Source organism: Pelmatolapia mariae, linkage group LG2, assembly GCF_036321145.2.
Source record: "Pelmatolapia mariae isolate MD_Pm_ZW linkage group LG2, Pm_UMD_F_2, whole genome shotgun sequence".
NCBI classification, from domain to species: Eukaryota; Metazoa; Chordata; class Actinopteri; order Cichliformes; family Cichlidae; genus Pelmatolapia; species Pelmatolapia mariae.
Genome location: NC_086228.1, coordinates 790073 through 811643, shown reverse-complemented (window position 1 = coordinate 811643; position 21571 = coordinate 790073). Strand labels below are relative to the sequence as shown.

At 45.7% G+C, this 21571-nt stretch overlaps 2 protein-coding genes across 2 annotated transcripts in view; both read right to left on the bottom strand.

The window, feature by feature from the left end:
- Positions 1–5746, bottom strand: part of c5 (complement component 5) — a 29762-nt gene extending 24016 nt beyond the window's left edge. The window contains exons 1-4 of the mRNA XM_063488494.1: positions 5679–5746; positions 3400–3595; positions 3163–3316; positions 16–86 (exon numbers count right to left, since the gene is read on the bottom strand). Of these exons, the coding sequence (XP_063344564.1) occupies positions 16–86; positions 3163–3316; positions 3400–3595; positions 5679–5746 (489 nt within the window). The remainder of the gene's footprint in view (positions 1–15; positions 87–3162; positions 3317–3399; positions 3596–5678) is intronic.
- Positions 5747–11198: 5452 nt separating this feature from the next.
- On the bottom strand, positions 11199–17264 carry LOC134634538 (PR domain zinc finger protein 12-like). Its single transcript, XM_063483803.1, has 6 exons — positions 17018–17264; positions 15679–15744; positions 15440–15564; positions 13569–13724; positions 12582–12696; positions 11199–11674 (listed from the first exon to the last, which is right to left on the bottom strand). Exons 1-6 carry the CDS (start codon positions 17262–17264, stop codon positions 11199–11201), a joined length of 1185 nt encoding a protein of 394 aa, XP_063339873.1.
- Between the last annotated feature and the right edge of the window lie 4307 nt (positions 17265–21571).

The following is a 21571-nucleotide window of genomic DNA, read 5'->3' as shown; positions in this document are numbered from 1 at the left end:
CAACTTCCCGCTTACCTTAAATGTCAGGTAGACGCTTCGATTAGCTGGTCTCAGCTCCTGGTTCAAGGAGAACGCCCTCACTTTGACTGGGAACAGAAACACAGCCGTATGAGTGACGAGGGTGATGGTGAAACAGAGAACCTGAAAGAGGATCGTCTGAATTTTTAGGTTAATGAGAACCATCCGACTACAGAAACCATGACAAAGACAGACTGAAAGATGAAATCCAGCTCTGAGCTGAAGGAGACCTTAACACAGGGGTAGGCAACTCCAGGCCTCGAGTGCCGGTGTCCTGGAGGTTTTAGATGTGTCCATGATCCATCACAGCTGATTTAAAGGGCTAAATGACTCCTCAGCATTTCCTGAAGTTCTCCAGATGCCTGGTAATGAACTAATCATTTGATTCAGGTGTGTTAACAAAGGGGGCGATCTAAAACCTGCAGGACACTGGCCCTCAAGGCCTGGAGTTGCCTACCCCTGCCTTAACAGGAACCCTTGGTAAGGACTGGCTGAGGAGATCTACCAAACTCTATGAATGCATATGAAGCTGTTGATCAAAGACACCACACACCAATGCTTCTCATGGAAACCAAGGACACATGTTAGAGCAGAGAGGAGACAGAACTGGCTGACTCAGAGAGTGAGGGGGCGGAGTCTCCAGTGGACTTCCAGGTATACGAACCCTCTTCCACATGCAGGTAGCTGTACTGTTACCTTCTTTGATAATGTCCACAAGTCTCAAAAGGTTGATTCTGTCCATCTGGTTCTGTTCAGTGGGAGAAACGTTTCATCATCATCATCATCAGGTGACTTCTTCAGTCTCAGCTGACTGCAGGTTTACAAACAGTACATTTGCATAATGACTGAAACCAGCCCACTGAAGGAACAATGGGCTGGGAGGTCAGTTCCTTAATCATAATTATGCAAATTCTCATGACCATTGATCAACAACCACTGACCAAAACCCACTGATCAATGGCCACTGATCAATGGCCATGAGTCCCATTCACAGAGAGTTGGTGAATGGCTGCAATCACAGCATTGTAAGATGGTGACAGATGTACCCTTAGGCCCCCTCCTCCATTCAGAGATGGTCTTTCCCTTTTCACGTAAATGGCCTCCTTGACTCCGCCCTCAAACCAGCCTTCCTCCCTGTCCAGGATGTGTACATCCTCATCATTGAAAGAGTGTCCACTGGCCTGTAGGTGTAAATAGACTGCAGAGTCCTGGCCTGACGAGGTAGCTCTTCTGTGTTGTGCCATCCTCTTAGCCAGAGGTTGTTTGGTTTCCCCGATGTATAAATCCTGGCAATCCTCCTGCACTTAACAGCGTACACTATGTTACTCTGTTTGTGTCGGGGGACCCGATCCTTGGGGTGGACCAGTTTTTGGGGTTTCAAAGCCACAGAGACCCGGTGTTTAGAAAAAATGCGTCTCAGCTGCTCCGATACTCCTGACACATATGGGATCACTACAGGTTTTCGCTTGGGCAGCGGTTGTCCTTCTCTCCTGGATCAGCTGGAGCCAACAGCACACAGACTCAGGAGGGAGCAGCCCCCCGACCAGTGGCCCGACTGGATCTCCAGGTATATGAACTCTTTTACACATTGGACATTGAACTGTAATTTGCTATGATACAGGTACAGTGATACAGTGGTTAACATGCAACTGGAATTCAGATTGAAGTTATTTCTCTGTTCTCTTAAACAGACATCTCCAAATCAGCAGCTGATGGTTCCAGTTCAGCCATGCCTGAAGCTCCCAAAATTAAGGAGGACATTTTAGAAACATCAGCTTAGATGGTACGCCCCTCCATCATAAAAACATTTAACTGATGTATCTGTGTCTTTGTATTCCTGATGATACAGACAATGAGCTCATAATGCTGCTGATCACACACAGCAGTAACACAGCTGTGTAAAATCTGATTCTTTCTTCTTTAATCTGCACGCATAAGGAAAAAAGTTCAACACACCGAGTACTATTTGATTTTTTTCACCTGGTTCATTATTATCAGGAAGTCCTAAAAACTCCCTGAAAAGCCTTCAGTTAATCCAAAATGCTGCAGCAAGAGTCCTGACAGGGACTAGAAAGAGAGAGCAGATTTCTCCTGTATTGGCTTCCCTTCATTGGCTTCCTGTTAAATCCAGAATTCAAAATCCTGCTCCTCACATACAAGGTCTTAAATAATCAGGCCCCATCTTATCTTAATGACCTTGCAGTACCATATCACCCTATTAGAGCACTTCGCTCTCACACTGCAGGCTTACTTGTTGTTCCTAGAGTATTTAAAAGTAGAATGGGAGGCAGAGCCTTCAGTTTTCAGGCCCCTCTTCTGTGGAACCAGCTTCCAGTTTGGATTCAGGAGACAGACACTATCTCTACTTTCAAGATTAGGCTTCAAACTTTCCTTTTTGCTAAAGCATATAGTTAGTGCTGGACCAGGTGACCCTGAATCCTCTCTTAGTTATGCTGCAATAGGTGTAGCCTGCCGGAGGATTCCCATGATGCACTGGGTGTTTCTTCTTCACTTACTATGTGTTAACAGATCTCTCTGCATTGAATCATATATGTTATTAATCTCTGTCTCTCTTCCACAGCATGTCTTTATCCTGTCTTCCTTCTCTCACCCCAACCGGTCGCAGCAGATGGCCCCGCCCATCCAGGTGAAGTTTTTCTTTCCCGCTGTCACCAAAGTGCTTGCTCATAGGGGGTCATATGATTGTTGGGTTTTTCTCTGTATGTATTATTGTTGGGTCTACCTTACAATATAAAGCACCCTGACACTGTTGTTGGGATTTGGAGCTTTATAATTTGAGATTTGTGTTCCAGTTCTGAAGCTCTCGTGCCCATCGTTGGTACTGTCAGCTGAACACGGGTCAGCGCTGGTACCGTGATTGGTCTGTGACTGTGCGTCCCTTATGCAACAAGCTGCATGCTCTGTGTACTGTGGCACCTTTCTATCAGAACCACCATGAACGTCTTCTGCAGTTTGAGCTCCAGCAGCCTCAACAGGCCACACCCTCTATCCTCAGACCCCCAAACCAGTCTGTCTTTATGACTACACGACAACCACCTGACTAGCTGAGTGTAAAGATGGATTATAAAACATAAGATTAATGAAGAGAAGGCTGGAGTCTGAACTGGGACAAACTTCTCTCACCGCTCTGACGCGGCGTGTACAGCGGTTTGTCGGTTTGGATGAACAGGAAGCCGTTGGTGCGACTGATGGGCACAGACTGGTGCTGATTGATCACGTCTGACTGCACATGGAGAATCACATGAGTCGCACTCTTGTCCAGCTGGTTTGGGCACAGCTGTAAAAAGGAAGTGACATCATAAGTATTTCAGATGCCTTCAGGTAAACTGCAGGTGTTAGCCTGTTAGCGTCTTGTCTCACCCGGACTGTGGCGTCAGCCTGGTGGTTATTTTGTGCATTAAGGGTCACGACCTCCCGAGCCAGAACCCGGTGATTCGGAGCCATTGACGTCTTCAGGAACAGGTAGACGTTGACTTCACCTGTAAAACCAAACAGCTGCACCACCACGGTCTCCACGGCGTCCAGGCGGAGCGATAGAGGCGCCGTTATCAGATACCTGAGAGAGGAGACGTTTTAAGGTGATGCATATTTAGGTTGTTATTAGTTTGTCACGTTCGTCTAGAGTTGCTGTTGCTGTTGATACTTGCACATATCATCAGCACATACAGTCTGTGAACGTTTGTCCAGACTCGTATCAAATTTAAATTTAAGGAATTACATTTTTAAAAAGCATATTTATGCTCAGTGAATATTCTGCTGTTATTTCAATGAGTCAGAAACAACTCAAAGCTAGCGCTCCATGGTCTAAGCAGCTCAGAAAGAAAAGCGTCTGGACTTCTTTAAGTTGCTTGAAGACGTTTCACCTCTCATCCAAGAAGCTTCTTCAGTTCTAGGGTCAAATGGTGGCGAGTCCCCCCAAAGAGGGACAAAGGACCCCCTGATGATCCTCCACCTAATCACACGAGCCAAGGTGTGAAAACGGGTGTGGGTCACAATCAGCCAGGGTTTCGGGTGAGCTCATTGTGAAACCTGGCCCCACCTTGTCATGTGACTAACTGAGGTCAGATGGCGCAGGATGTGAGTGGGCGTTAAGGTGTCTGGATTATAGGCAGACAGTTGGTGTCATAAGCCCCGCCTCTGTTCAAAGATGGCCGTTCACAGTGGACATAGATGCTTCTTTCACTCCACTTTCAAACCATCTGTCTTCTCTTTAGAAGACGGAGACCTCCATAATCACTCCTTGGCTCGTGTGATTATGTAAAGGATAGTCTAATCTGGGACTCTCCACCATTTAACCTTAGACCTGAAGAAGCTTCTCAGATGAAGCGTCTTCAAGCAACTTAAAGAAGTCCAGACGCTTTTCTTTCCGAGCTCCTTGGACTACGATGACCTGGATGACTGAGAACCTTCACAGACTAACACTCCATGCAAGCTACGAGCTGTTTCCCCCACACACATCCCCACAAGTTCAATGCTCTCAGTCTCCATGAAGTCCCCAAAGAGTTCAAAGGTGTCTTTAAAGGGTGAAACAAACCTTTAGTAGTTTTTTCCACCTTATTATTTCGGGGTCTTAAAAGTCAACTGGATGTAATTTTGGTTTATTTCAGGCTGCTGTAAACTCAGAACTCAGTGTGAAGATTTCAGTTTATCACGTAGTGCCAACTCACAACAGCGTGACTACAAACTTTGTTGCAGCTGCAAATTTAAAATGTTGGTTGCAAAAAGAGCCCCGACTGCTCTGCACCTGTACTGGAACCTGCTGAAGCCTTGGCAAACATGACCCTTGAGCAGGGGGGTGTTTGGGTTGGTTAACGCTCTCCTGGAGGTGTGTGACTCACCCGGTCAAATGTGATTGGTCAACAAAAGCTTCTTGCACAAAAACCTTGTCCCTGTTTATAGAGGTTATTGATTCTGTGGTTCTTAACCTCTTAACATCCACAGGTTTCCACTGATCTGTTTGGAATAGGATCACATTTATATGGAATTTTCACCTGTTTGGCGTGCCGGAAATCTGGAAGGTCAAAATGGATCTATGACAGGGGTGGGCAATCTCAGTCCACGAGGGCCGGTGTCCCTGCAGGTTTTAGATCTCACCTTGGGTCAACACACCTGAATCACATGATTAGTTCGTTACCAGGCCTCTGGAGAACTTCAGGACATGTTGAGGAGCTAATTTAGCCATTTAAATCAGCTGTTTTTGTTCGAGGACACATCTAAAACCTGCAGGGACACTGGCCCTCGTGGACTGGGATTGCCCACCCCTGCTCTATGAGATTTGGTTGGAGAGGTAAAATCTTCTAGTTTGAAAAGCTGGGCATGTTTAGCATGTGGGGAAATTCAACCTAACCTTAACCCTCACTTATCCACTGGTGACCTGGTGGACAGTAAACAGGACTAACGAGGACCGCGCTGACTCTCTGCTGTTTGAAACGGCCGGCCTGATCGAGGAAATGCAGGACGCTACGAGCTTCTTTGTGGTTGGGCATCAAATAAGTTGTTCTGACCTTTTGTTTCTTCTGCACAGCCTGCAGCTGAACATGAACACAGCTGTTTAAGCCCAAAACAGCTGCGGCAGTAAATGTGAGGCTGCAGGGTAATAAAACATTCATTAACAAGTAATAAAGTTCAAACAGACTTACGAGCTGGACTGAGCCTCCGACCTCCAGCAGAGAAGCCACACACACGCGAGGAGGACACACACCTTCATCCTGAAGGCGAGTAAGAAACACACTGAGCTCTGCAGAGAACTGAGCGACACAGCTGGATTTGATTAGTTATTCATTTACTCGGCTATTGGCAAACAGCTGGGGGTCGTCAGTGAAACACAACCGAGGTGGAAGCTCCTCTGTTTGTTTGTATGCAGAGCAGAGTGTGTGTAACAAAGGTGAGTTTACTCAGCAGGGGTTTTTGGGTCTTACCTAACACTGTTGACTCTCAGGTTATCAGAACGCAGGCATTCACCTGTCTGCTGCCGGCTGGGCTCCTCGCGGCGCCAGAAAACATGATCAGAGGTCAGCACTAAAGCATTTTGGAGAATTTTAATAAAACAGACCAACTGAGTGAGGTGTTGTTAGCGCCCACTAGAGGGCGCGGTCTTCAAAGTGACCACAACAAGAGCAAACAGCGTCTGAAGGCTGAGACTGATGTGAGACCAGATCTGGGTTTTCTGGTGGTTCTGCTCTTACTGGGCTGCAGACCTCCGAGGCCTTTCTGTCTCTGAGGAGCATCTGCACCACCAGGTGCTGCACCACCTGGTGCTGTCCCTGGGAATTGGGGCCATCAGAATCCATCTAAACCAGGAGAAACAGCGACCCTTGATGAACATCTTCTACAGTCCTACTTTTTGTACCTGGTTTGGGTTGTGGGTCCCTCACAGACTGTCGCTGTCCCGGGTTTGTGTTTGCGTGGAACTGTTAGTTATTTCTGGAATGAGGTTTGAGATGTTGTGTATCGTTTCTCTGCTCTGCTCGTATCTGTCTCTCCCTCAGCTCAGTCATGTCTGGGCTAGGGATGCACCGATGCATCGGTGCCGATACTGTAAAATGTGTGTGTACTCATACTCGTAAAAGTTAACTGATACTAACTTATTTCATTAGTCAGAGGGTGGCTGGTCATTTCTGTTGTAGTTTTTTAGATTGGCCACTAGGGGAACATCCAGCGCTAAACAGGCACAGGGTTAGGCGAGTGAGACTGGCGGCTCCAGATAAAAAAGAGAAACTGGAGGCTGCTGTAGCTAGGCTAAGCAAAATGTCAGCAGTGTGGACCAGAACAGCCAACTTTAACTCAGGTTTTGGAAAAGTGATGAAAAATGTCAAGAGAAAATCCACAGACAGTTAAAATAACAGAGGCTCTGACTCATTTTATTTCTCTGGATGACCAGCCAATGCCGGTCGTGGAAAACATAGGATTGAACCGTCTTCTCAGCATACTCAGAAATTCCCAACCGCCCATACATCAGGGAGATAATGGTGCCAAAACTTTCTGAAGAGGTAAAGACAAGCAGTGTGTGCGCGATGTCAGTCCTCAGTTTGACGGCACAGTGGACTGATGATCCACGGGCAGATGAGGAGATTGTTCGTCAATGCCAAATACTTTCGTTGTTTTGTTTGTTCGTTTACAATATGGACACTCTGCAATAATTTAAAAGTTTATTTTATTCTCAAACATAATTTGTATTTATTTTATTCCAAACAGAAGTGTTTATTTATTATTCTGAAAGCTCGAGACAGTGCCAATAGTTCAGTGATATTTTGTTAAATTACAATGTGGAGACTCCGCAATAATTTAACAGAAGTGCTTATTTTTCACTTGAAATTTTTTTGTGGTCATTTTTATTAAGATTTTATTTTTTATCGGCAGAGAATAAAATAAAACCTGTCTTCCAATTCATTGCGTTTGTGTGTGTGTGTGTGTGTGTGTGTGTGGTAGAAGTATCGGTTTTTGTACTCAGTATCGGCAAGTACTCAGATCCAAGTATCGGTATCGTATCGGTTTGAAAAAATTGGTATCGTTGCATCCCTAGTCTGGGCCTCTGTCTCATGTGCACTGAGTTCAGTTTGCTTCCATTATGTCTGTTTGCTCCAGCCAGTTACGGTTAGGCTGCATTTGGGTCCTCGCTCCACACGTCACTAAACACAGCGATGTGTTTAGTCACCTCACAGCCCACTGTTGTCAGTGCTACTGGTTTCAGTCAGTGTCCTGTTTATAAGGTTGGAGACCTACAGTCAGCTGAGACTGAAGGATGTCTGTTGGATGTCTCGAAACCACTTTTACGTGGTCTCAGTCTTGTCTTGGTCTCGCCGTCTCAGTCTTGCTGTCTCAGATCGACATAGTGGAGATTTGGAGTCAACAGTATCCATGAACGTAATGTTCAATAATGTGTCATTTCAAAAGCATCAGCTGTAAGAGCCGTGCTTAGAGAGTGCTTTGTAGTGAATCAGACTCGACTCCCATTGAGCGAGAGCCGCTCCTCACTTAATTTCCTTTGGCTGCTCAGCTCTCACACAGTGGCTCAGCTGTGCTCCAATCCCTCCATATTGTGACCAATCACATGCCAGGATATAGGATAATATCATTATGTGAAAAACAGAGAGGGTGAGAGACGCGACAGTCAAGTGGAGCATGCGTCTGTCCTCTCAGTGAGTGAGTGAGACAGTAGACAGCGGTGAGGAGGGCTGTGCGAGTGCATGGCAGACACACATGAATATGCCCGACACTCGTAAATGAAGCAGCATCTGGCTGCAGTTTAAAGACTTTTTGTCTCGTCTCGACTTTGTCTCGGTCTAGGTTTAGGCGGTCTTGACTACAAGTCTAGATTGAAGAAGTCACCTGATGATGATGAAACGTTTCTCCCACTGAAACATCCAGATGAACACAGACACGTCCTGACTCCAGTACATGCCCACCAGCTAAACTGTGCTGCACAGGGAACTGGTCCTTCCTCCGACTCCTCCTATCCCAGCATCCTCCTGTGTCGCACCAACACTAAGCTTCCTTCACAAACATCTATCAATCCCCCGTGACACTTGTCTCTACCCACTCCACCCTGTCTGCACTGTCATCTTCACCTCTACACAACAGCAGTTTCATTAAAGACAACAAAAAAATTATTTGAAGAAAATTCAAACACAAAATCTCTAGCAGTGAAAAGAGGAAATAATCAAAAACCATCGGTGTAACTGACCACTTTGTAATTGTCAGTAAACAAACTTCATGCAGTGTCTGACCTTTTCCTTGCTAAAACAGCCCAGCCAGTCTCCAACCTTCCCTTCATCTCAAACGTTCTTGAAAGAGCTGCAGCTCAGGAGGTCAATCAGGTCATCTACTTACTGGACGTTGGTGGTTCGATCTGGCTGCTCCAGTCTTGGGCAAGACACTAAATTCCCAGTTGATGCCATTGTGTGCGTGTGTGCGTGTGCGTGTGCATGTGTGTGTGCATGCGTGTGTGTGTGTGTGTGCGTGTGAGCGTGTGTGCATGTGGATGTGTGCGTGTGTGTGTGTGTGTGTGTGAGCGTGTGTGCATGTGGATGTGTGTGTGTGTGTGTGTGTGTGTGTGTGTGTGTGTGTGTGTCGCCAAGTGCTTCCTCACTGGAGGTTGTCAGATTGTTGGGTTTTCTCTGTATTATTGCAGGGTCTTTACCTTTACCTTAGCTTACAGTTGTCCTGAGGCGACTGCTGGGTGAAGATGAGATACAGTAACACTTTATTAAGAGTATATAGGCTCAAATTCAGTTTCCCTTTTAGAAGTCAACATACTTCATTACCAATACATGTGCCATATATGACCTTCTACATATACATATACAGAGATAAAGTGACAATAGAATTATGTTCTGGGCATAAAGCACATCTCATGTTTATATTCACATTCTTAACTTTTACGATGCTAATTTACACAGCAGGAAAAAAAGCCTGACAGCTAGTTGTCAGTTAACAGGCTCAGTCAGTTATTAGTGTCTGTTGTCATCATTCTGAGCATCATATACACACATCAGGCCTCAGGGTAAAAAAAATGGGGAAGAGATAAAATTACAGTTCTCTTTTTTTCTATCAAACATATCTGTTAGCCTGTTTAGGCCTGCTAATTAGTTAGCATCACAGCTAAAACATTATCAGCATTAATGATGAAAAAACAGTAAAACATGCTAAATTTCAGACTCTACTTTAATAAGTGGTGAACTTCTTCAGAGGGATTTAATGACTTTTTAGCAGACTGATTTATTGGTCAGTAATGTGTTTGTAGCTTACATGTTAGCATGCAGCTAATGCTGCACCAAATATCAAAACACAACTTCCTTCTTCAGTGGTGAGCATGAGATAAAATACATGAATGTATTCATTAGCCTGCTAATTTGTCTTAGCAGGCTAATACATTTGTATGAAACTATCTGTCACTACCACGGTGTGTTAGGCTAGCATGTATTTAAGCTTAAAATGTTTAAAACTAAAACTTTTAGAGTGAAAGTAAAATGATGCTCTACATTTAAAATTTTCATTTGAGCGTTTTTTAATTAAATACATAAAGTGTAAGCTAAAGTGCTAGCATGGTGGCTACTGCTGCATAACAAGGCTAAAGTGTCAATAAAGTTGCTCTGATAATAGATGAATGTAGTCACAAAGAGTTATTTTATAATTAACTCAACATGGTACAAACTAACACATTAGTACTGAATTAGTATTCAGGCACAGCATGCAGTCCTGTGAAAAACTGAGTCCACCCCACACTTCAGCGGTAAGTAAAACCAGCATTCATTCATGCACAGCTCTCTGAGGTCTGGACTTTGACTGGACCGCTGCAGCAGCTCCAACTCCAGGAGTTCATGGTTCATTCAGCGAGCCACCGTGCTGACAGTTGGTACGAGGTGTTGGTGGGGTTTGGAAACCTAAACTGAGAAGAGGCTTTCTCTAGTAACCCTTCCATCCAAACAAAGGGTGGACTTAGGTTTTCACAGACTGTGTTGTTGTTCATCAGATTTAAATCATTTTGAAACCAGCTAAGCAGCAGATATGTCGCGTACTTTCTTTTCACTGTGACCACACCTGGACAAACTGACCAGGTGGGCTGTCTACCAGAAACTCAGTGTTGTCCTCTGAAGAAGTCTGAGTGCTGAAAGACTTGGAGACTGTAGCATCTTCTTCTCTTTTTCACACACACGACATCCTTTAACAGAGAAGCTGGAGCATGCAGACCAAAGAACGGGACACGTAAGCTCACAGACACAGATTCAAACGTACATGAAGGACCAAACACGACTCGTCATGCAACAGGAGCATGCATCTTCATGAAGCAGCACGTTCAGAACAAACTATCCCAGTGGGTGGGGTACGGGGGGGCGGAGGGTCATATGTCGGCTAAAACTCGTTTCCATGCACGTAACAGCGCCCCCCCACAGGAAGTGCCCCGGGCTGGGTGATGGAGCTGCTGGATGTTTGGAGGAGGACGTTTGTTTGTTGCCAGAGGTGAGTTTAATGACGAAGCTTTGCTTTTTCTTATTGTTGCTGTTTCTGCAGAAGACGATGGCGCCCTCTAGTGGTTGGTTGGAAACATCTCTCTGTGATTGGTTGATGAGACGTGAGCAGGTTCCTGTCTTATTTCCAGCCTGAAACGTGTCCGTGTGCGCGTCAGTTATTTCAGCTCGTCTCCTCTCGCCGTCGCCCCATCACAGCACCATGGTGGGTATGTGGTGAACCAGCGACGCTGGGTGAGGCACGGCGGTCAGCTGGGGAGGGTGAGGAGGAGGCGGCGAGTGCGTCGAGTGCACTCCGCCTCCTCCTCCTCCCACCACCAGTACACCTCCTCCTGGTGCGGCGCTGTCCCCCGTGGGGCGGTGCCTGGCGCTCTTCTGGTGCGCCCGCAAACCAGCCAGCTGCGAGTACGCCGACTGGCAGACGTGGCACTTGTAAGGGCGCTCTCCGGTGTGCAGCCGGACGTGGTTCCTCAGCGTGGACGACTGGCTGAAGCGACGGTTGCAGAAGCGGCAGACGAACGGCTTGTCCAGAGTGTGGATGCGCATGTGGGAGCGAAGGTTGCTGCGAGAGTTGAAGCCGCGGTGGCAGATAACACATCGCATGCGCCCCAGACTGGTGGAAGAGGTGGAGGTCGTGGAGGTGGAGCTTTCACAGGTGTGGAAATCATCTGCAGAGAAGAAGAAGAGCTTCAGACTGAACTCTGAGACCACCCTCTCACCTGTGGAGAGGAACCTTTCAATTCAATTCAACTTTATTTATACAGCACCAAATCACAACAACAATCACCTCACAGCCCTTTATGTTGTAAGGTGCTGCTGGAGGGAGTGTTTCCTTCCCACTGTCACTGTCAAGCTTCTGCCCCAACAGCAAAACTTGGCTTCTTCTTATTATTATTTTATTATTATTATTATTATTATTATCATTATTATAACATTAAATATGTAATGGAACTATATATATGCTATTTCTTTTTCCTATAATAATGATTATTAGTTCTATGAATAGCAATCCAACAATAATATATTTGAACATATATACATTTAATTTTTAATTTGTCATTTTATTATATTATTATTATTACTACAAATTTTAAATGTGTACACTTTTATACTAATGTGTACTTTAACTGCAATATTACAATGATGTACTTATACATTACAACACACACACACACACTTTTAATAAAACCAAATATAAAATATACATTTACTTTTTAAATGATTATTATTCCAGACTGGTTAAAGATAAATTAAATATACATTATTTTTCACACACATTCATAATAATATTAATTTTTATTTTCCAAAATAATATTTTACATCTGAAAGAACTTCATGTGTAATAATAATAATACTAATACTAATACTAATAATAATAATAATAATAATAATAATAATAATAATAATAGTGTGATGTATTAAGGCCCTTTCGATGACTCCAACTCAGATTTAATAAAATATCAATGAAACAATATTTTTGCTGCTGTTTTCAGGGTTCTTGCAGCGCTGCTGGATGTTTGGCTAACTGAGCAGATTTATGAATGACCTCACTGATCAATAATCAATAATAATTACCGCTCTTGGTCTTCTTGCTCTGTTCGTCCTCTCCTCCAGGAATTCCAGGGATTCCCAGGAATGTGTTGTGAGAGTTTCCGTACCAGACGAGCAGCTCCTGGTCAGGGGGGATGGTCTGAGGAGGGAAGAGAAAAGAGGAAGAGCAATAAAAACTTGAATCAGCGTTTACTTTATCGTAGCAACTTTACTGCGTTTCATTATCACAGTATTATTGTTTTATTGTAAATATTTGATTCTTTCTTTCAAACTTGTCATAAATTCTGAAACATTTTCAGAATTTCTGTTTTTCTTTTCTTCAGTTCAAATCTATTTAAATTTCAGCTGCATGTCGTTAACCTTGAGCATCCAGAACCGCCGGAGTGGAGGGTTACGCTCAGACACCTGGAGGAGCCGGTCGAAGAACGGCGCCTGATATCAGGCCGAGCTTCATCGCTCAAGGATTTATTTTAGAGAACAGGTGACGGCAGCGCGCTGAAGCTTCCCATGTTTCCTTCACGTGGATCTGGAGTCTTCTCAGGCTGATCTGAGATCAGAAGCTTTTCCAAACATGATGAAGCGACGTGGAATAACCACCACCCTCCTCTGCTCCACTGCTGTTTTTAGCTGTTTCTGTAGTTGCTGCGCTGCTTCAGTGACCTTTGTGTGCACGTTTATGGTGTAAGTTAAGAGGCGTGTAGAGTCTGTAGAGGTGTGCAGTGATGTTAGGTTTCTTCACTTAAACATGGACGTCTTCCTTTATTTATTCCTTTGTTGTTCCAGCAGGCGGATTGATAAAAGTAAAGATAAATACTTCTGAGCAGACATGAGGAGGAAAAGATCCCTGAACCACCAAGAACCTCAGCCTCCAAACCACCAACATCTCACCGTGAACGCAGGTGTACATTTACCTGAGTCACATGATGTCACCCTGCAGGTGACATCATGTGACTCAGGCATCATCGCACTGATGATACCTGAGAAGTTAGAACATGACCGAGTTTCACTAACCTCCACCGCCTTGTAGAAGATGCTGCTGCCGATCTGGACCACCTCGAGGTTCTGCTCCTGCTCGTTCCTCGCACACTTGATGTACGTCATCCAGCTCCTCTGATCCTCCTGACTCGCATCAATAAAATACCTGACGGTGCCGTCCTCATTAAACACCTGAGGAGGAAGGCAGGAAGAAGAAAGTAAACACCATTTCCAGCTAAAGTCATCAGTTTAGTGTTCTCACTAGGTGGTTATTTCAAAGACCTCATACACAGATAATAACTAAGCTTTTTGACGTGCTAACCAGTGGAAATACTGCATATGAGGATCAGTTAACAGTTAGTTATCATCATGCTAATCTGTTGGTTCAGTTATTTTGATAGCAAGCTAAGAATCAGCATATAAGTTTGTAAGTTAGATTAGCCATGTAACTTGTTGCAAGTAGTTGGATAGTTAACAGTTAACCATGTTGTTGATAAACCAATTAGCTGGCTAGGTAGCAATTAACTTGTTAGTTAGGTGTGAGCTAGCTAGTATGCTAAAATCAAGTCACTAAACTTCTTAACCAGCAAACTTTAAGTAAATACTGAGGTTTGTCTGTAAAGTCTCAGCCAGCAGCTAGTTAACACTGGAAATAAGCTAGAAGACTCGATGGTTAGCATTGAGTTCTCCTTCAGGTATTTATTTAGCAAGTATGTTTGCATTCAGCTAGCCACTTGTTCACTGTGAGTTTTAAAAGTTGACTGGCTGTAGAGTTAGCGGGGAGCTCGTTACTAGTAGGTGACTAATTAAATAGAGTGTTAAAATTGAGTGAGTTAGTCTGACAGCTGATAGAAAGTCGGCAGATTTCTCAGCTTAAAGCAGTGGTTCCCAAACTTTTTTTGCTGGGCCCCCCTTTGTTTATAGGAAAAATATTCGCGCCCCCCCCCCCCCCCCCCCCCCCTCGCGCGCACGCACGCACGCACGCACATCCATTTAGAAAGGCAGAGGCGTCACGGTGTGATTATTTTACATGTAGTTGTTTTTTTTCCTGTGTAATAATATTCAACATTGCTATCAATACATTTTTCAATTCCTCTGCAAAATGGGTTCAAAAACATAAACAGCTGTTGGATGCTGTTTGTCCGTGATTTGAACCGGGAGAACGAATCGTGGCAGGATCAGCCTGATATTATTTGTATCCCGCTGTAACTTTACTGTATAAGGAGCTAACATCTCCAACATGTCAGGAGTAGTTAGTCATTACAACAAGTGTTTGTGAACTAAAAATCAAGAATGTGGGATACTGTTTGTCCGTGATTTGGAGAGCACAGCGCGTGCTCCCTCTCTGCAGGGGAGACCTACCTCGGCACTTGTGCAGGTGAAGCCAAAGGGAAGATTTGCTTCACCATATTTTCTAGTCTTTGGCTTAGAATGAAGCTGGTTTGGAAACATATTCAGCGATGCTTCATCTCCTGATTTGTGTTTGTGTGGGAGCCCCGTGCTAGCAGTGTCCAAGCGTTTTGGGTTTTTTTGTTTTGTTTTTTCCTTTTCATGTCGCGCCCCCCCGTTATGGCTTTGCGCCCCCCCTAGGGGGCGGGCCCCACACTTTGGGAAGGTCTGGCTTAAAGGGAGAAAAGACCCGGCCCCAGAATCAAGCCTTGGGGAACTCCACATGGGGGCAACACTGAACCTAAAACCTTCCTCTAACAAAGACAGGGTGTTTTGTTTTTAATGATGTACTTATTTATTTTTGAGGAGCACAAACAGCTGCTTTCCAGTAGAGGATAACAAAGGGTTATTTTTCATTATGAATCACACAAAGCTGCTCTAAAAAAATCCAAGGAAAAAGAAAGACACCAAAACATGAGAGCTGGAACAGAGCAGTGTGTCCGTGAACGTCGCCTCACCTCCCACATCAGGTTGTTGTTCTTGTACAGGTCGATGTGTTCAGGTGAGACCAGGCGTCCGGTGAACGGACCCATCTCTGTCCCCGCTTTGATCCAGGTTTTAGAGAAAATGCCCAGACCTTCTCCTGGGACCACAGAAAACAGTAAAGAGAGGGCGTAAGTAGAACACGCACCGCTGATCTGCGGCTGGTCTCTACAGAGAGACCAGCAAACCCACAGAGGTTTGCAGGTGAGCTTACCTGGGACTGAGCTCTGAGCGATGATCACCTCACTGGGTAAAACCAGGCTGGACAGCTTCTGCACCTCTGGACACAAACACAGCGTGCAGATTTTCATGTCAACATGTGTCACTCCTGCTTCTACAATTGGAATTCAAAAATGAAAATAGAAATGACAGAGCTGTTTCGAACTTTTTAAACACATTTTAAACTGCGTCGGAAACGCTCGGAGCGCATTTTTCTGCCGGTTTACGGATGAAAAAGTCCCCGAAAGATGAATACCTGATGGAAGCAGCAAGATATGTTCCCGAGAACACGTCTACAATCAGGAAAATCGCCGGGACATTATACGGGAGAGCAGAAGGAGCGCGCGGGGAGAGAAAAGCGGGAGTAAAGGCGTGAAGATGAAAGCTGAGGCCGCCGCGGGAAAACGCGACACGTCCGTCGGAGAGTTGACCCGGAGCATCCACCCGAAGCCCGGCCGCTCCTCCTAAATTATCCCCAACGAACTTCACCCAGAACGGAAACGAATTTCACAGTAAAATCACATTAAAATAAAAAAGAAGTGAGCGCGCGACAGCGAGAAACGGGCCGCGGCTCGCGCTTTGAAAGAGAGATCACGGACGCGATTACCGATCAGCAGCCAATCAGTCAGCAGCTGTTTGTTCATTAACAAATCATCCAAAGAATTTGATCAAATCTGATCAGTTATTGATGAGGATAATTAGCAAACAAACAAACAAGAATCAATATTTTAAATTCATATTTAAACATCTTGATGTATTCTCAATCATCCAGGAAAGTAAATCTCCAAAAAGTTGATTCTGTTCATCCAAACGCTACGTCCAGATGAACAGAATTACTTTTTGGAGATTCATATTTAAACAGTTTAACAGATTTATTTTAAATACGAGTTTAAAGGTTAAACTAAATCTTTTTTCTGTTTCATTAAAGATTTTTATCTTCTTCGTTTTAGGCTCCAAAATTAAAATTTATGCGACACTTGTGTAAATATTTACAAATATTTACAAATATTTACAAATATTTACAAATATTTGTAAATATAGAGAATAAATAAAAAGAGTGAAAAAAAACAGAAGAAGAAATGTGATCAATTATTATTGTTGTTGTTGTTGTTGTTATTATTAATAATAGTATTATAGTAGTATGAGTAAAATTATATTTTGTGTGATTGTTTGTTTGTTTTTTGTGTTGTGTGATGTGTGGACATACTGCAAATCAATTTGCCATTGGAGACAAAGTTACCACTGACATTATTATTATTATTATTATTATTATTATTATTATGCTTGTTGTTATCTGGTGTCTCCGTTTCTGAGCTGCACGGTTGGTCACTGACCTCCGGAGAAGGACTGCGCGAGCACCTCGGCGGTGAACGCGGTCTTGGGGCTCGCGCTCGGGGCGGTGCGGTCCTCGTGCTGCAGGTGATGCTGGTGCGGGTGGTGCTGCTGCTCGCCCAGCACGTGCCTCCAGCGGCCGTACAGGAAGCTGTGCAGGATGTCCGAGGTGATGATGTCCGCGAGGGACAGCGAAGGCTTGAAGCCCGGCTTCAGGCCCAGAGAGGAGCCGGGCAGCACGGAGCCCATGGCGGGGAGAGCCGAGGGGAGAGCCGGGGTCAGAGCCGGGGTCAGGGAGAAATCCTCCCGCTGAACAAATTAAAAAAATTTTAAAAAAACACAGTCACAAACTCCTGTTTTACACCGACCGAGGAGCGAGGAGGAGACAGGAGCAGAGGAGAGCAGAGGAGCAGCTTGTGTGTCTCAGTCAGAGGTGAAGTTAAAATCCTGAGAGGAGCAAAGCGGGCGCGGGCCGTGTGGGGGGGTCTTTATATGGAGCTCCATCACCTCCTCCTCCTCTAACAGAGGGAGGGGGGAATCCTGCACGCGCTGTTATTGGCTCCGTTTACAGCTCGGCTCGTGACACCGACACCCCACCGGGACACCGGGATGGAGGAGCGGAGCCGGGCCGGTACTGGGCCGAGGCCCCGCGGAGGTCCAAGCCCTCATAGGGCAGGTGTTCACGCATGCGCAGGTCAGCTTCCTGGCGCGTGTTTCAGAGCTCACCTGCTCCTGCCTGAAGGCAGGGTTGGTAGTTTGATTTCAGCCCGCAGGTCAGGCTCGTGGGCTGATCGTTAAAAACAAAAACAGGAAATATTTCAGTTTACAACTGCGTCACAAAACTGGGCGGAGACTAAAGAAGATTAAAAAAAAATCAAATCCATCAATCAAATATGAGAAAAATGATCCTAACATCAGACAGACCCGCCCACAGCTCAGAAACTGTTACTGATGATAAACTGATGATTGATACACTGTTATCATTTTAATCAAGCTGACACAACAAATGCAGATGAATGTAAAGTGTGTCATCTTTGTGTTTGAAATTCAGTCAAACACAAACAGGATTTCTTCTGTTTAACAGGTTTGAAAATGAAGTGCAGGAATGTGTGTGTGTGTGTGTGTGTGTGTGTGTGTGTGTGTGTGTGTGTGTGTGTGTGTGTGTGTGTGTGTGTTTTGGGGGGGCTGAGTGACAGAGCAGAAAAACCGATTAGAGGACAACAGCTGCTTTCTTCATCACCTCCTCCTCATCCTCCCGCTGTCTCTCAACAGGATTATGATTCTCTCGCTCACTCTGATCTGTATTTATGAGCTTTTAAACATTTATTGTCCTCACACACACACACACACACAGCGTAATGAAGTGTGTGTGTGTGTTCCTGTCTAGCTATCTTTGTGAGGACCGAAATCTGCATTCTACTATACTTGTGAGAACCAGCAGGCACTTGTGAGGACACACACTCACCGGTCCTCACAAGTTCGAAGACCTTTTTGAGGCTCAAAATGTGATTTTAGTGTCAGGGTTACAATTAGGCTATGGTCAGGGTTAGGGTTCATTTTTAATGGTTAGGGAAAGCATTATGTCAATGAAGATCCTCACTAAGATAGCTGAACGGGTGTGTGTGTGTGTGTGTGTGTGTGTGTGTGTGTGTGTGTGTGTGTGTGTGTGTGTGTGTGTGTGAGAGAGAGAGAGAGATCTTAATATTTGTGCTTATTTGAATGTAAATATAAACTCTGACATCAATCTGCTCCGGGACTCCTCGGTGAGTCCTCGGTGTCTCCTCCCGGGCTCGGTGACTCTTCCGGCGGCCTCGGCCCCGGCTCTCCCCCGCCGCGCGTTCCCGGAGCAGAGCAGGGGTTTGCTGATGGGGACGCGCATGTATTGAAGCGGACACGCTTTAATGAGCTTCTCCGACAAAAAGGCCCGTGAGCGTGCCCGGTGTCCTCGCGCCTTTATCCCGCTCTTCACGGCCAATCAGGATCCACTTTAGGCGGGAAGTCAGGGGCGGGGGCGGCAGGTGACTGGCACGCGTGAAGACAAGAGGGGGAGGCGGGGAGGAGGTGAAAGGAGAGGTGAGGAAGAGGTGGTGGGAACGCGCACAAATGGCGCACTGATATTGTTCCGCTAACGTGATTAAGCAGCGCTGCGGCCTCATTAGTATTCATGCGGCGCGCAGACGGAGCCGCAAATAATCCGCGTTTAAAAGCGCGTTAATGAGCTCAGCTGCGCGAACCTCCCCGCCCGCCCCGAGACTCATCACCACAACCATCATCATCCTCCTCTGCTGTCAGAGGTCAGTCGTGATCATCTTTCTGACCTGATAAATTCAGTTTTCAGGTTTTTTGGAGACAAACCTGAGCCCTGCTGCGTAAGACTGTAAATAAAAGATGGAGTTAAACGTGATCTTCTGAGGCTGTTGTCTCCGCCCTCCTCTCACCGACGACCACACGGAACCACCCCAATCGGACGTCGATCCGAGTTCGGCTCAACGTATCGGCATGTTTCAGTGTTCCATGCGTGGAGCTGCTCAGGTTCTGGTTCAGGTTCAGGTTCTGGTTCTGGTTCGTTGTAAGTTAGAAAGTGTAACTTGAGCTCTGTCAGGTGTGTTCAGGTTGTAATAGAGAACATGTGCTGCACACTTACGTTTCTAAGACGAACCGATGCTTAGAAATGTTTCTGCTCCGCGTGGTCATGTGACCCGGGGTGCTGAGGCAGAGCGTCTCCTCGGTCCTTATTTCTTCACCGTTTTCGAGGTTTCAAGACAAATTTTTACACATTTCATTCTTCTCGCCTCACGCTCCTTCAACATGGTTTCAAGCGGAGGTCAAAGTTCAGCAGGGCGCTGCGAGCACAATTCAAACATGAGTCTGACTGAGGCGCAGAACAACGCCTCAGAGTGCTGCGGACACTCTGTGGAACACCCAGGTGAGCATCTCTATGACGTCGGTCACATCAGGTGCACATCTGGTCTGCAGCTGTTCAGTAACAGAGGACGATGACGTCGCTCACTGTGTATCCAGTCTGTGACATCACTCATATGCATGTTCTCATTATTATTATTTTATGTTCTCATCACTGAAGTCACAGTTTAACTTTGGTGCCAACGACAGTAAATGTCAGTCTGCCGTCCAGCTGTTTGGGCTGGTGTGTGTGCGCGGAGGGGTGGGGGGTACAGACATGGAGGTACGTGTTAAAGACAAGTCACGCTTCCTTTGGAAGGATGTTCACCTGCTCACATCAAAGCTTTTTCCTCATTTCAAACTCAAAAGATGAAGCAGCAACTGCGGGAGCGTCCACAAACTTGTGGTCTGGCGAACAAAGCCTGGATGATGAACGAGGCGTCATGCTGCTCTGTAACCTCGGCTCTTTGCCTTGTGAAGGGTTAATGTTCATTGTAATGTTCTGTCATATCAGCGGGACAAACATCGACCGCAGGACTGAAACCACACGAGTGCAGGCTTTTAGAGCAGCGCATTAATGAACACTGAGTCACGCGTCCACATACTTCTGCCCCCTGCAGCGAGGCTGACAGACAGATTATTGGCCTGCTGGTCTCCAAGCTTCGGGGAAAAGGTTTGGACTGGATCCAGATCACCATTACTTTAATGTTTAATCAGGCCTGCCACAGACTCAGGGTTCATCTGTACTTACCGAGCTGCTTCCTGTACTTTACGACCGCCAACACTCTCCTCTGCACCGCAGCACACACTCACGCCGGTCCAGCTGTCTCTGTGAGGACCCGCGGCAGTATAATGCAACATCGGGACTGTGGCGCCGACCCTGAACTGGATTCTACCGTGAGCGCGAAACATGTTCAAATACTCGGCCCCTGTGCAGGTGTCTGAGGATGGCACGCTAAAACCTTCCATAAAATCATCAGACGATAAGGAAACGTCCTCATTCTTCAATAAGTTAACAAAAGAATTTATAGCTGCCAGTTTCATACTGAATAATTACTGAAGTGCTGCACTCAGTGACTGCAGGGTCCCCTGAGGACGCTAATGACACCACAGTCCCCACAAAGGCACATATACGAGTACACCTACACTGGCAGTAATAACAGAGCTCTCACTTTTTTCCCTCCATCTTCATCACTTTAAACATTTTTCACTCTGTTCAGCGCAGCGGGAACAAACGCCTGTCGGTCAGCTTCAGGTTTACAAAAATAACGCCGTCTCGTCACGGTCATCGTGAAACAGACGCCATCTCTGAAACTTGTTGCTCCTGTAGGAGGCCGTGTTGGGGCGGGGCTTTTAACTCTGCTCAGGTGCCCGGCGCCTCGAGCTGCAGACCTGATGGATCACCGTTATTGATCCCCGGGGATCTGCAGGCGTGTGATTACAGTAATGCCCTAATGATGGATGACATCAGGCCGTCACTCAGACCATCTGTCTGCGCTCCGGGAACATGAATAAATGATAACTCCCACTTTTCATGTGAGAGGAGCAGCTATGTATTTGTGAGGACCAACTCCACACCAGCTAATGGAAATTCAGAATCTAACAGACGACCAGAAAAATGTCTGAAGTCTGAGCTGCAGCTTTGACCCAAGATG